This window comes from Athene noctua, chromosome 1 (genome assembly GCF_965140245.1).
Source record: "Athene noctua chromosome 1, bAthNoc1.hap1.1, whole genome shotgun sequence".
Classification (NCBI taxonomy): Eukaryota; Metazoa; Chordata; class Aves; order Strigiformes; family Strigidae; genus Athene; species Athene noctua.
In genome coordinates, this window is record NC_134037.1 from 258268111 (window position 1) to 258284327 (window position 16217).

Below are 16217 nucleotides of genomic sequence, written 5' to 3' on the forward strand. Positions count from 1 at the left end.
GCCCCAGAGCTGGACACAGCACTGCAGGGGGGGGCTCATAAAAGTGGAGTAGAGGGGGAGAATCCCCTCCCTCGACCTGCCGGGCACACTTCTCTTGTTGCAGCCCAGGGTACGGTTGGTTCCTGGGCTGTGGGCGCACGCTGCTGCCTCATGTCCAGCTTTTCATCCCTCAGCACCCCTGAGTCCTCCTTGCAGGCCGTTTCCTAAGGTGGGCTGCCAGTACCGGCATCACAAAGCAAACACCGTGTCACTGCGCCGAACTCTTCCAGAGGAGAGGCTGGGGAATGCTTCGCCCTGCCCTCCGCGGCGGCGCGGGCTGCGCGGGCTGCGGGGCGCCGTCCCGCTGAGGCCCGGCGGGCGCTTTCCGCGGGCTTTTCGCCGGCGGCAGTTCCCGCGCGCCGCCGCCAGAGGGCGCCGCCGGCCCCGGAACGCGCCGAGAAGGGCGGGGCGGGGCCTCCCGTGGCCCTGGCGACCGGCGGCCGGAGGCGCCGCGGCGGGGAGGGGCGCAGGGTAGGCCCGGCCTGAGCGCGGCGGCACTGGGGGGCCGGGAGCGGCGGGGCCTGCGGGCAAGGGCCGGGCAGTAGAAAGAGCGTGAGGGCCCAGCCAGGCCCTGGGTGGTGACTGGGTGGCGGTGGTGAGCGCTGAGGCCTTGGGGGTGCAGGTGTCCAGGGCTGTGAGGGGGATGTGGGTGGTGGCGGAGTGAGGGGAGATACTTCAAAACTTGGCTGTAGAGAGAAGTGTTTGGGGGGGACGGGACAGTATGGGGGGGCCTTAAGCACTGAGAGACAGTACCAGTGGGGACTGGTGGCTGCGGACAGGGAGGCTCCGTGAGGGGTGGCCCAGCTTCGTCTACTGAGCTGTCTGGTGATGGACCTAGGAGAATATGTGCAAGGGACACGCTGGGAGGGGTTCAGGGCAGAGGGAATTGTTAACCCGCTTTGGAGATTGGGAAGGGGTTACGGTGTGGCTGCAGACCACTGAGGTAACTATTTGATGGGACTGAGGGAACCGAGGCTACTGATAATGCCCCAGCTTGAGGTACAGGGGTCATAGTGTGTGAGTGCAAGTGGTGGTGTGCATGGCACTGATGGCAGTCCTTTTACATGCATTCCTTTTACATGCCTTTCTGCGGTACACAGCACACTGCCTGCCCCCGGCACCCTACTTGTTTCATCATCAGGCATCAACTAACTCATCTGGGGCAGAAAGTTATTTTGTATACAGGAAGCACACGTGGCCTTGCTTCAGGGTGTGGTGAATGCAGTGAGAAGCTGCTCACCGGAGTGCTGAGCCACCATACAGCCAGTCCCTGCAAATGAGTGTCTGGAAGGCACAGTAGTTGGGTCGCAGTGTCTGGGATCTCCTTGTTTCTTCTAAGGATGTAATGTCACTACAGTTAGTGGTTGAGAAAGTGCTGGTGGCGATAATGGGGGTCTGTCAAGAGTTATGCCTTATAATTTATTTGTTTGGGAGAAGAAATAGATCTTGCCTTCTCCAAGTGTTTTCCTGCTGGTTTAAAATCTGCAGTCAATTCTCAGTCCCCCTTAATATGTTCCCTTGTTTCTGATGTGTGTATTTTCTATGGTTTGCAAAATCCAGTAAATCTGTTATTATACTATGGTTTTTTACCTTGTTGCACAGCTTGGAGGCTTTCTTGTTGCTGTCTGTGCCCAAAGAATTTCATATATATATTATCGGAGCTGACCTGGGGTTGCAGTTCCAAAAAAAAAACCCAAACATTTTCAAAGTACTGCTGCTCAGAAGGTTCCAGTTTGTATCCAGTTTTAAGCAGTGGATTTGATTATCCATTTAATGGAAGGGACAGAAATTTTAAGAAAACAAGATAAACAAAAAACTTTTAGGAATTGCTACAGTGATCTTAATTTCTGAGGAAAATCAGTAAAAGCTCAATTGAAGGTGGAAGGTTAATTCTGCACTGAAGAAGGATGACACATTCTTTTTTATACTTAAAAAATGTAACCTGCACTTGTGCATTTGGGCTGGAAATTTCGAAGGGGTCAAGGGAACCTCAGTACCTAACTTCCTGTCTCAGATTGTTTTCTTAATTCACTTGGTCTTTTTTTTTTTTTTTTTTTTTTAAATCTCAATCTTATAACAGTCATGTGTTTAGTTTTTTTAAAGTTTCATGAAAAATATTATATGAGCTGCTATCTGCAAAGGTTTGTGTGAATATTAAGGAATATCTGGCTTCAGACTCAAGTGGATGCTCAGGTGCAAAGGGATTTTTTCTTGGATGGTAAATGACAGTAAGGTTTACTGCAGTCATGCAGATACTGTGACACAGGCATGGCTGGCTGTATTGAAGTTCCACAGTAGAAATATTTTACTGATGTGTAGCAACCATTAAAACTTTGATCTGGGAGTCAGAATTTCCAGGTTTCTGTGAATGGAATTAGCTTTATCTGCTCAATAAATAATCAAGTGGTGCAAATATGGTGATTGACAGCTCTAGGCCATTGTCCTTATGAATGAACTTTTCTTCAGCAGCAGGACAGACAATCTTCACAAGCAGGTTTCCAGTGCTCTGAGAGTAAAATTCCTCTGGATAAAACGTTATGAAAAAGATATTACAAGGTCTAAGGACTTGCATGGGGACATAAGACTCCAAGGTATGCTTACCTTTTCTTTCACTTACCTCACAGAGCTGTCACACAGTGAGCATTCCTTTTACATGCCTTTCTGCGGTACACAGCACACTGCCTGCCCTCGGCACCCTGCGTGTTTCATCATCAGGCATCAACTAACTCATCTGGGGCAGAAAGTTATTTTGTATACAGAAAGCGCACATGGCCTTGCTTCAGGGTGTGGTGAATGCAGTGAGAAGGCCTGAGCTGGAATATGGATTAGAGTGCATCTGTCAATAGTTGGTTTAATTTCATTCCCTTGATTTTGCATCATTTTGGCAGGCTTGCTATGTGGCTTTTCACTGACTTTTTGATTTTTTTTTTTTTTTTTTTCATGTCCCCGTGCTCATTTTAACAGGAAAAATATCCAGCCTGCTGTATTTAGTCAGAAACCAAGTTGTTATCAGTTTTAGTTATTAGAGTGATAATTGTTAGAATTCAGAACTTAAATTCAGAAAAGCGGTTTAATATGAAAACAGGTTATATACAATGTTTCTACTCATTCAGTAATAAACCATCCTATGTTATATGAACTAATCTGGCATTTGATTATGTGACCACTAAAAGTGATGAATCTTCCTAAGTGCCCTTTTCTTGTGACTTTTTTTATATAATATATGCTACCAGTTCCATTACAGAACTATTCACAGTCAGTTGAATTCTGAGGTTGGTAGTTGTGACAACACACCCAGGGAATACTGCTGACATGCATATCCCTTCAGAGAGTGGTTTTGTTCCAGCTCTGACAATGAAAGCTGGTATCAGAATTGCAGTGACAGGCAAATGTTCATGGTGCTAGGAGAGAAGAAGGAGAGGGAAAGGGATGCATATTAACAAGTGGACTCGATAAAACAAGCCTGATAAAGAAACAGAAGCAAAGGACTGGAAAAGGAACAACTGCTTGTTTGATTTGCAGGAATGTAAAACAGCCCACAACAAGGGAGGCAGTAAGTTAACTAGTGACAGAGGCCACTGTTCACAAACATATCTTTACTCAGGAGAACACTTCAGGATGTCCCCAAAACATGGGGCTGAGTGCTACCCTGGGCAGGTTTATTGTCAAAAAAGCCTCTTGTTTTGTTTATTTCAGAACTGTTAGGAACTTGTTACAAGGAGCAAAGGTTGGTGAACATATGACATTTTGTAAATCATTTGTTTCTCTTTTCTTCTTTTCTGTTTGTCCTTCCCTCCCTTCAGATCTAACTTCTAGCACAAGTACCACAAAAAGCATGGAAGAGAAGAAGAAAGAGAAGAAACCAGAAGAGCAACTTACAGAACCTGAACCAGCTTTCCCAGAAGCCTTACTAGAATTTCAGTAGGTTTAATATATTTAACTTTTCACTCGTATAGAATATGTGAAGGTATAAAGCCGATGACAACTTGTCCAATTCAGAGCCTGAGCTGATTGACTGTGGCAGTTGTATTCATTTGTGTTCTTGTTTTGGGTTTTCAGTGCTATTTTGGAAATGCACACTTTTTAAACTATAGCTGTAAGAGAGTATTCAAGTGGGTCAGAAATATTTTTATGCCATTAGGTTATAACTTGGGAAAAAGTTTTATTAAAAACAAACAAAACCCACATTTTTGTCTGTTAGTAGCAAGCTTTTGATGAGCATACTCTGAAGTTGCAAGGCCACATTTGACTGGGTTTGGGTTTTTTTTTAGAATTCCTTGGTGTTCACAGAAGTATGTAGTCACTAGCTAGAACCTCAAGTCCTACAGTTTGCTCCCTTGGTGCAGCTGAGAGCAGAGCACAAAAGGAAGTGTTTTGTTTTGAAAATAATGGAGGGAAAACTTAAAGGTCTTTTAAAATCAACCAGAGAAAAATAAGAGCAAAGAGGGGAATATCTGAAGTAGTTATAAAATAGTCCAAATTATTTGCTCTCCAGTTGCTTCAGTAGATGATTTAAAAGGAGAAAAATGAAGCTCTGTGATAAAAAAGGCAGATACTGAAAGAGAGAAACTTCAACGGCATCCAATATTCAACAATTATCAGCATTTAGGGAGCAAGGAGTAGTGCCTTGGTGCAGAAATGAAAAGTGGAGTAAGAAAACTGAAGAGCAATCACATATAGTTCTAGTGACATCTGTAGGAGTTTACAGGCTTTATGTTAGATCTTCTATTTCATTTTACGAAGAACAGAGTACAGGTTTCCATAGTCAGCAAGCCAACACATCTATTTTGCTAAAAATAAGCAAACTGTGTTACTAGGCTGAGAAAAAGCCCGCACCACCTTCTGATAAAATTGTTGTTATGCATATTCAAATATCCAAGCAAATGACTCGTTTGTCTGAAGAGTCTTCCACTGAAATGGGTGCTGTACTGACACAGGATATTTCATTTCTACAGCAACAGTAGGGGGAAAAGGGAAGAAAAGTATTTTTCTTTCTGTCTTTATCTTTCTCCCTCTCTCTTTCCCTCTTGCTCTCTTTCCCTCTCTATACCTCTGTGTAATCTGTAACTTCTCTGTACCACTTGACTGAACAAAGCAGCATAACCATACAAGTGAATATCTGCACATTCCACTTCAGGATTTATCAGTCAAGTGTGTAGTATTTATTTAACTTCCACTCCTGCTGTTTCTTCTGTACATTGAAGAATGGTGGCTGTTCATATCGAGTTTGTTAATTTGCATTTTCAGTATACTTTCTGTTTCAGGATTATTTAAGAACAACAATACCTTGAATTACTTGCCCTAGTAACATCCTACAGATGACTGACAAAACTGTCACGGTACTGGAGAGGAGTGTTGTTTCTAGATGATTAAATCATTTAGATGAAACCTAGTCTACAGAGTTGAGAAAAACAGTATCCAAAATAGGATCAAAGGAATGATCAATCTAGGTGTTTTGTAGCTTTAAATCTGGCAAATACCACAGAAAAATAATCTGAAGAGGAAAGTTACAAATGTAGCAGACAAAACAGCAAATTCTACTCATATGTTTTTGATGCTAACAAAGTGACAGATATAGACTGTCGCTTCATGGACAATCTTAAAAGTAGCAGAAACTAAGATCAGCAGCAGTGTTCAAAATACAGAAATGATTTAAAATGGCAGGTAATTTAGGAGGTCACACTGTGTGGCCAAGCTGTCCCCTCTGTCTAATAAGTGATGTATTTTTGCTGTAGCCATCACCACCATCCCCCAGTATCTGTGTTCTAGTCTCTCTAACTAATATCCTTGTACTTAATGGAAAACCTGAAGAGTATCTCGGAGCACACTGACACCAGAGGATGCAAATCTAGTAAGCTGCAATTTGCATGATTGAGTGATGCAAATTTACACAGGAAAAAAATGATCTTCTTTTAAAACAACTTAATACAATAAGGAGGGGCAAAAAAAACCCCATAAACAAACAAAAAACAACCCCCCAAAACCTTAAGCAACAATAGCTGTTGAAACAATAAAAGGTATTGTGGTAACTGTAATACTGTTGTGCTGTATGATGAATGAGTTCCAGGAACAGAGGGAAAGATTACAGAGAATTTTGCAAATAGACACCATTTGCAATCCAGCTTTTCTCATTCTAGAAGAGAGAACACCAGAAAAAAAACCCCTTATTTTACAGCTGTTGCAAAGAGGATGACAAGTAGTCTATGTAAATTGTGAAAGCAGTGAACTAGTTCTTTGACAACAACTACTTGGGCTGCAGTCCCTATGTCCCTTGTGCTTCTTAAAGGCTAATAAGTTCTTGGTGTACAAATGCAGTTTATGAAGCTCAAGAAACCGCATTTTCAGAAGAATTGAATCCCATTTAATTCTCCAGTTTGGGATTCATCAGACCTATGCCTGAGTGAGTTGCCTAGGCTTCCTCTATAGTCAGTGGTGAGTAATAAATATTTCTGGAGCACAAATAATCTTGTCCTAAAAGAGACATGTGGAATAGGTCAGCTAAACCACATCCAGAAAGAATAAACCAGTTTAATCCTCTCTAGTGGTTAGAAGGGAACAGTATAATCAGGGAATCTGTTTCTCAGTAGGAATATGAGATCCAAACTGACATAAAGGTCCCGATGTATATGGGAAATAATTTCTTTATGTGTAGAAAGCAAACAGTGGTATCCACCCAGATGAATCAAGCAATACGATACAAAAATAAACATTTCAGTAGTATTTACATCTAATCTATCTTAAATACCATTCCTCCCTCTTCTGTTTCTGTAAGAATATCTCTCTTTACTCTTTCTCCACAGAATTGAGACAAAAGAAGCAGCAATTGATCGTGCTTTGTTTGATCTGAAACAAGTGGAAAAAAAGAACAAAGAATATCATGAAAGAGTAAGAGACCATGCGTCCTTCTCCCAACACATTTGATACGTGGTGTTTTAACTCACAGATTCCATTTTATTCTTTTAATCCTAATACTACATTCACGAAAACTAGTCACTGCAGTGAATTTCTTACAGTCAATGAAACTAGAGTTAGTGAGTCACTTCAGGTGCTGAAAGTTAAAGTGTTATCTGAATTAAATGTGACATAAAGCATAAATGTTTTAAATATAACCATGCAAAAAAAAAGGACCTGGAGGAGTAGAACACTGGAGAATAGGACACAGCCATAAGTTAAAGTGAGTTCAGTGAAGGTGTTTTCCAATGCACATGAGTAATGTGCAATGCTCAGTAACTGCCCAAGTATTTAATCTTACTCTGCAGCAAACATAGGACAGCAAGCCCCCTTTCAGTAGGTAACTTTACTGCAGTACATTCAGATGTGCATTTTTAAACAATCCTTCAAATATTCCTTAATATTTTAGCGCATAAAGAACAAACAGTATTAACTTCATTTTTGTCAGTAGTATTAGCAGATCTAACCAAGCACTGAGATTTGCTGACCTTCTCTGATTCACTTCTGAGGTAACAGAATTGCACAGGTTTCTATGAAAGTTTACTGATTCTTGCAAACTTAGTTAAAATGAAAACTGATCAAAGAACATCACACAATTGTCTAGGTGCAATTCTTAGCACTGCTTGATGAAGACTCATTTTCTGGAGAATTAAGAGTTGTGTTGGGTCATTTTTAGAACAAGGTTATGTAACTACCAGTTGCACCCGAGCGACACTTTAAAGAACCGTATGTGTGAACTGTATATGAAGAACCATAATATGGCATCTGATGACTGAAAGCAGTGAACTTTGAAAGTTGATATATATATGCAGTCACCTAATGAATTCAAATAGCTCAAAAATCCTTAAACTGGATCATGTGATTAACCAATGTTGTAGTCTCTACTTCCTGTAGAAGGGAAACTTTGAAACCTTCCCATGCCCGATACTTGCCCTGCTTTTATAAATATCCATCTGTTCATCTTTCCTTGGTGTTCCTTTCAGTCCTGAAGCCTGGGTGGTGTTTCATTTGTGGCCTTAACTATCAGTGGAAGTGGCATGTGGATCTTCTCTCTGCAGACATCTGAAATCTCTTACGGTTATTCCCCTAATTTGCTGCTAGTTCATGGTTTCACAAGGACTCCTTCATATTTTAGACTGTGCAAGGTACTTTAGGGCATACTTGAAGTGCTATTTGTTTAATTTACCTGTGTTTTGATGGTTCTTTGAGCTCCATCTTTTGTTTCCTGCTTCATGTTTCTGAGTGGTTTAGAGTTAATCCTAGAAGGGAGGAATGCTCGAGACTACTGCACAGTTACTGTTACAGTTTGGCTGATATGGTTATTTGCTTCTTTATGGTATCCTTTGGGAGCAAACATACACGATCAGCAACTTCAAATAATTTGAGTGACACTTGAGGTGGGTCATGGAAAGGGTTACAGTCACACTTGTGGAATCAGTAGGTAGAACTAATTCCAACTCTGACAAGACTGTGGTTACATGCAAATGACCTGATCATCTGACAGCATTTCTACATGAAGGTGGTACATTCTCATGAAGAATATTGACATGAAGTAAACAACTCCTACAAACATATATTGTTCTTAAATTGACCCATAAGGAGTTTACTTTTCGGGCAATGGAGGACCATTGATATACTGCACCAAGTACAGCAGTTATTTGTCTCTCATTTCCTTGTAATGGTCTTGAAGTTACCAAGAAACTTTTGAGACTTGCAAACTCTCCCTTCTGCTTCATCCTTTTTGAATATGAAGAACAGGTGTTTAGCTGAGTGTTTCTGCAGTGCATCCAGGCACTAGGTCAGATTTTACTTTACTTCATCACTTAAGTTTGTCACTTTGAAAACTAATTTGAAAATGTTTTAATACTTGCCTTTTCTTCTGTTGTTCTTTCATAGAATGACCGTCTGAAGGAAGAACAGCAGGCACACATCAGGCGCATACTCAGGCAAATGAAAGAAGAGGAGAAAGAACAAGATGAAAAGGAGGTCGTGACTAGGGATGATGTGGAAGAGTCACTGAAAGCAAAATGGCAGTATGTTAAGGACCAAGAACAGCTTCTGAAAGGTATGTTGTGAGTTGTGGAAGTGTGGGTTGCAGTTTACGCAGCTGGGATTGAGTACTTTTTTTTTTTTCATTTTAAATGGAAATTCAACTTCCTCGTTGCATAAAGCTTTTCCTCCCCAAATTTAAGCTCTTTCAACGTGGTAAAAGATTGCGGAGGGCTTATAAGTAAATCTGTTCCTTCCAGGTGGTGTTATATTATTGTGCAAGTACAGACCCTTCATTTTTTCCATAGAGTTGAAACTCATGCAAGTGCTATGTACTGGCTCTGCTGGAAGATTTAAAAAAAATTATTGATGGAAGTAAAAATGAGCACTTATGATTGTTGAAAGTTCTGGCTGCCATCCCTGAGATTCTCTGTGGGAAACATGTGTGTCTTTGGCTACAACATTTCAGTGAGAACTGTTCTCTTCCCTTGGCAGAATAAGATCAAGCTGTTTGTTTTCAGCAGTGATGGTGGCCCTTGACACTATGTGAGGCCATCACGTTGTAATGTATTGTGGTGTAGAAGAATCACCCTTCTTTCTCCAATGCCAATGAATGTACCTTTATTAAAGAATTTGATGTAAGAATTATGAACTATCAGTCTGAGAAATTGGTAATGTACTCGTCTTCTGATGTTCTTATTTTAATAGATCTGCACTCCCAAATTGAAGAAGCTGGCCGAAGACTTTCAGAAAAGCAGAGTGAGAGGGATTATTGGTTGGAGTACAAAAATGTAGGAAGTAAAGCACAGGCCAACAGGATTATGAATCTGGAAAAAGACATTAAGGAAGTAGAATATGACCTTCACAGTACTGCAGGTCAGTTTACAGCTAATGTAATGTAAATCTTACAGGCTCTTTGTGTACGACTTGCAGGAATTAATTAAATTATAGATTTAATTTGAGGTCAAGTTCTAGTCATTTCTATCAGCTTTTCCAAGATAGAACACGTAAGGTGGGCTGCATAATCCTGTAAAATGGAAGAACTCTCTATCTATCCCTGTGAAAGTCCCTTTATTAAACAAATTGATAAAGTTATAGAAATTATGAACACTTAAAGAAACTGATAAGCTTGTCTTCTGCCGATTTTCTTGTAAAATTCAGGCAACCCATTTTTAAAAAATGTTACTGTGAAGGACAGCAGTTTTCTAAAAATAAGTCTACATAGATTTAGGTCACCTACACACAGGGCTCCCTTAGCAGTCATACCTGAAAATGTTGACTCTGCTGTTGCTTCTTACCATGCTGCAAGCACTTCACGTGTTGAAAACTCCTTTGACAGGAAAGTAGTATGATCTCATTCTTGGAACAGTCCTTTCGATCGAACGTACTGGTTTAAATGCAGAACTAGAGGGAGCTGTTTAGCCAGCGGTCTGAACTTTGCCTCCTAGTTGCATAGTCTCGTGTATGAGGCCCTGCAAAATTGCCAGTACAGACATACACAAACACTGGGAACTGTTTCAATACTGACACAACAGTGGAATTCATTTGAGAGTTTATGTGTCCTGCTGCTGAGTGCTTTACAAAGATTTCTTTACTAATGCATTATTTTAAAATAATTTAAATATTTTGTTGTTACATAACCCACGCTTCTAATGGGAGAAGGATGTCCTGGTTTTCTTCCTTTATGTCCCTCTCAGTATGCATGACCACAGCCAAGCAGCTGGTAGTAACAGGCAGTGACACGGCTCTGAGGGTCTGTATATTCTGTGCCAGCCATTACCAGGCGTCAACTACTGTGGATAAGAGCCAGCTAGCTATCTTTTTGTCTCTTGAAACATATTTTACCAGAATTAAGATCTGCACTGTGTTTTCTACATTGCTGGATAGCTTGTCAGGTATCCATCTCTGTATTCAGAAGAGGTTGATATTTTTCATTATGTGCTTTCTGTGTTCTTAATCAATTTAAAACTTTGCTATACAGCTGCTGAAATATGAAATGAAAAAGAGAATGGGCTTTTATGTAGAATGCCAGAATGTGCCAGTAGGAACACTCAGTCTGACCTCCTGCATGTCACAGGGTACAGAGCTGAAAATCTGTGCTAGAACGGAAGTGTATTTATAGAAGGGCTGCTACAGAGGTACATATAGCAGTTGCCTAATTAACATACTGCAAAATGATGCTGCCAGTACTGCAGTACTCAGCTTCCTAAAATCAAACTTGTAAAGTGGCTGGGAAGTACAGTCTTCTAGCCCACAAAAATTTATATTTTTTTTTTAAGAAAAAATCAATCTATCAATCTTCCAGAGTGATGTGGCAACAAATTGGGCTTGTTCACTCCTTGAATGTGGAAGAGGCTTAGGGAATAAGCATAGGTGAAGAGGTTTCTGTAGGTACCACTGAAGGGCTTGACACTAATGCAGTTCATGTGGTCTGGAGATGACATTTTAAACAAAATTGCTGGAGGGGAGAGGAAGCAAAAGAGAGCCGTACACTTACATGAGGTGTGGGGAAAAAGGTTACAGTGAGAGAGTTAGGGAAAATAGTCTCCTTAGAAACAGTATATATGTCTGAAGAGTTCTCCTTTTCTTCATTCTCCCAGTACAATGGGAGTTAAGCTGTCTGGCTGTTTAGCTGTCTGAAAGAATGAAAAGATGAATTAATTATAGTATGTAAGTACTTTCATTTCATCCTGCCAGGGTCTAGATGGTGGATTGATTGAGTCAGGCCAGCTTCCACAGTGTTAAATTAAGAACTGATGTACAACTAATGCACCTTTTCATATTTGACTGCCTTTGACTCTACAGTGGGTCCATGACCACATACTCATTTACAGCCAGACCAGCAATAGACTGCCTGCAGCACAAGTGCAGAGCTAGGCTGAATTTCAAGCATCTGGAAAAAGTATGAAGTGCCTTCCTTCAAAGAAAATTCCTACAATCTCATTCATTCCTTCAAAAGGAGAAAATACCAAGCAGCAGTGGGCTATTTAGAATAGCACAAAAACAACTGAAGGGAGGGATGAAATAATTAAATAGCAAATTACTAGAACTTGAAGCCAAACAAATTCAGTTTGATGTAAGACACGCTTTTTAAATAATGGCCACAAGTAATGATGAAAGCGAATCACTGAGGCAGTTACCACATTCTCCATTTTGTCCTGTTGTCAGGTTAAAACCCTCTGGAAGGCTTAGGTAAGTCAGAAAACTTACTAGGTTCTGTATAACTGTCTGAAAAAAATGCCCTGTGTGTAAGATGATCCAATATGCTTCTATATTAAGAAAATAATTTTTCTAAGCAAATCTCATACATGACTCCAGGAGCTCTGCTATTGATAAAGTTGAATATTAAGATGTCAATATTTCAGCAGAGAATTGCTCAGCTCATTGCTCCATTAGAATTGAGTTGCTCAGCTGTTGTAGTTGCCAACAGAAACGTGTAAGTCACTTCAGATTTCTAGTTTTGTAGGTTTGTCCTTTGAGTTTAGGAGGACGATTTCTGTGGAGAAGGATATTTGAATCTTCTACACATGTGCACAGAAGCATCTATGCATGTGATGCTGGCTGATAAACTCTAGTTTAGGAACAACATGCCAATAATCTATTTGTTGTCAGGAGGAATTGACGTCAAATAATTATTTCTGATTTTCTTTTTTTGTTTTGAAGAATATCATAGAAATGCTTTGAAAGCAGTGAAAGAAGAAAATGACAAACTGCTTGGGGGGCACATGAAGCTAATTAAGGAACAGGCCTGTGAGGTATTCCTTTTGCCTTTTTTAAAAGTGCTAACTGCATCATAGTTAGAATTAATGTACACTGTATTAATAATTATTTTAACTCAAATTAAGACTTGGAACTTTTCTAATAAATTGAAAGTAAAATAAACTGTCAACTTTCTTACTAAACATGGCATACACACATGCACTTTTTTTTGGTTTTAAATCAGACTAACAGTGAGTAGATGTGAGGGCATTTTACAAACTAAGTATAGGAAACTGGGGCATCATGCACTGGTATGACTTGTTCAAGAACATGTCACTTGCTGTGACCTTAATTTTGATGTTTGCATAGACTTCAGAAACCAGTGACACACTAAGAGATTGTCTGCATGGAAATAAACAACAGTTAGAAGAAAAAAAAATTGGTTTTTACTTGTACAACATTTTTAAAATGCCAAAATAGTTCACAGTAAAACTTAGGCTTATTGATACAGAGAGGTTTTTTTTGTCATCTCTGCCAGCTCTGCTTTACAAACATGATTTATGAAGTACTTATTGTGATGACTTCTTAGACTCCCAAAATGCAAAGAATACTTCAGTACAGATCACTGGTTGGGCCCATTAGGTATTTAAATTCCTTGACTTCAGTGCTGGAATTTTCAGTCATGTGAGCACATAATCCAAAGGACTGTGTTTATGGTGATCTACAAGGGCATCTTCCCTCCCAGTTGTTCCTTTCCACTTACTGACATCAATAATTAAATTGTAGCCTTGGCTCATTAGCTTAGACCTCTACATGTTCAAGTCAGTCGCTTGTCATAGATCAGTACTGCCTCGTTTGTGATTTTACTTGCTTTTTTTAACAGCTAACGGTTTGATTTCCTGAAAACAGAAAAATTAGAGCAGTAGTGGGAACATAGCAGAACTTGTTAGCCTATTTTAATATAGGAAATTATAAAATACTGGTAAATTGCTTGACACAAACTGTACAAGTCAGGATGATGGAGAAGAAACAGCTGGTCTTGTAGGCTAAATCCCCTTGTAATCCCTCGGGGGATGCTACAGTCTGTTGTGTGGATTTTTCTTAATTATTTCCTGCTGAACAGCAGAAGGTTGTTCTTTATAGTATGCAGCACTGTCAAAGTCCTACTTTCAGATGAGATGATCTTAAATTGTGTTTTCTCAGAATGCTGTAAGATACTTAGACAAACACAGTTGCAGAGAAATTGAAGAGAATGAATGGCTAAAAGAAGAGGTAAGCAGATCACTTGCATTCTGTTTATCATAGCAGTTCAGGTTTGAAATACCATGACCTACACTCATAACTGTTTCCAGTGATGGGCCTCTGAAGACTTTCATAGGAAAAGGACAGCAATTTTCCTATAATTAATCTGTAATCCTGAGTAGCAAACAGTGTATGTGGTGAATAAAGATAAAAGGTATCTACTTTCTCAAATGAAGGAGCCCTTTTCCTGCCCAAGCAGTTATGTGAAGCTTCTATACAATGATATACAATATATAAAATAACATATACGTTATTAAGTACATTATTTGTGTATAATGCATTATGTACATTATATACAATAATTACAATTGTATATACAAAAATATACAATTAAGTATTGACATCTGTGGAGATTAGAATACTGTATAGTGTAATGGCACAACCATGCAAGTGTCTGAAGAGTGTAGTTTGGATTTGCATTACAGTTCTAGTATTGCTGTATTGAAAGAAAATAGATATGGATGTTGGAAACATTTTTGGAGAACAGGTTTGGGACAGCTTTAAATGGGACGTGATAAAGAAACCCTGGAGATTAGTACACTGAAGAGAGGAAGATCAAAATCGTATATAGTTGTAATTGATTACTTGATTGCTTTTATACTGTACTGTAATGGCTATTTAGAGCTATATATTAGATAGTTGTAACTTTTCTTGTCAAGAAAACACTTTTTTGTGAGCCAAATTTAGGGAACTGATTTTCCCGTGGTGAAAGTTTGATTGTGTTTGTTCTAATCAATGCAGGTTCTTTGTGGTGATCAAACTAAGCAAGAGATTGGAGAGAGGAAGTACTCTTCCCCACCTTTACAACCTCACAGTTTAAACTGAGCAAAACTTTTTTGGAAATTAATAAATGAACTTACTATTTTTCAGTGCCACATCAACAAACTTTACAGAGGTTTCTCCATTTTACTTACTAATTTAAGATACTTGCCAGCATGCAGGGGTATGGCTTTCCTTCTTCCCCTTAATGAGCTCTGAGCTTACATCTTTAATTTTCCAGGGAGGGTGTCCAAACCACAGCTTCTGAGGCAATGACGTAGGGGTCAATAGGGCAGAATTGATGTTTTAATCTGTACAAACAGACAGGATCTCAAATCTATACATCCTATCACCAAATGAGCATGAATTCCCTTCCTTTCTCCCTGTCTCACTCAACACTTAGGAATTTTGCATGCATGAGGCAGCGTCAACAGTGGGAGATCCTCTTTGGAGTACTCGTGTCCCCACAGGCCCTCACCTTGGAGCTGAGGGATTTGGGTTTCTTTCCTCTCAGCTGGAAGTTTCCTATGTTATGAATTAGTTTCCTACGTTACTAGTTTCCTATGTCATGAATTAGCACTTTGAATTATTGTGGAAAACAAAACTATTATCACTAACTTCTGTAGTGCTCTGAATTCACCCATTCATTTTCTCTGTTTTTCTTACACAGATGAAATATTTTCTTTCAGGCTAATGTTTATATGTAGCTGACAGACTTCCGGTATTTTCTTTTGGGGAGATAAACCAAAACTTTCAGTTTTGTCCTGGTTCAAAATTTATCATTTTTTCACTTTGGCCACTGAACTGAAAAATTACTTACCAAAACAGCCCTGAACTAGTTACCTCTGAATCTGAACAGATTTGGAGACTTCAGTCACATTTTTCCCTGGTTACTGTGTCACACCAAGATGGTGCAAAGCTGCATCACCTCATCCTGCCAAGCCACATCCCATTACTGGTTAATGGCCTGTCATTTTAACTGTTTTTAATCTGTGGGAGAAATGGGAACTAGTTTTTAACTGCAAATTTGGACAATTATAGCTGGGTTAATTGGGCTTTGGTGAGAACAGATCCATTCAGATCACTAGGTACTGCTTTTAAACGTGTGCATATGGCTAAGATTTCTGGGAAGGTATCCATCCCATAGTATGTTCCACTTCCCAGTGAAGGGGGCAAGAATGTGTTTTTGCTTCAGGAAGAGTGAGCGGAACTGTGGGAACTGAATAATGGGTATCCTTTGGTTAATATAACTTCATGGCAACATTGATTACCAGTCCAAAAGGAAGTAGAACCTGAGGTTTAGCCAATGTCATGGCTAACTTGGACTGAAAGCTTCACTAATTCTGGGTAAAAAGGCTTTGTGTATAGGCAGGAATTAGAAAAGCAACACTTGCTGAGCAAGAGTCTGAATTTTAGTCTACAGAGAAGTTTTTTCTCTCTCAAACTCTGATGTAAAAGCAAAAAAGAAAAATCCAGAG

At 39.7% G+C, this 16217-nt stretch overlaps 1 protein-coding gene across 1 annotated transcript in view; it reads left to right on the forward strand.

Moving 5' to 3' along the window:
• The first annotated feature begins 435 nt into the window (after positions 1-435).
• CCDC83 (coiled-coil domain containing 83) overlaps positions 436-16217 on the forward strand; it is a 21527-nt gene continuing 5745 nt past the window's right edge. Inside the window, exons 1-9 of the mRNA XM_074901600.1 lie at positions 436-510; positions 2506-2630; positions 3843-3960; positions 6840-6924; positions 8887-9055; positions 9688-9855; positions 12643-12734; positions 13882-13950; positions 14722-14765. Of these exons, the coding sequence (XP_074757701.1) occupies positions 3875-3960; positions 6840-6924; positions 8887-9055; positions 9688-9855; positions 12643-12734; positions 13882-13950; positions 14722-14765 (713 nt within the window). The 5' untranslated portion in view covers positions 436-510; positions 2506-2630; positions 3843-3874. The remainder of the gene's footprint in view (positions 511-2505; positions 2631-3842; positions 3961-6839; positions 6925-8886; positions 9056-9687; positions 9856-12642; positions 12735-13881; positions 13951-14721; positions 14766-16217) is intronic.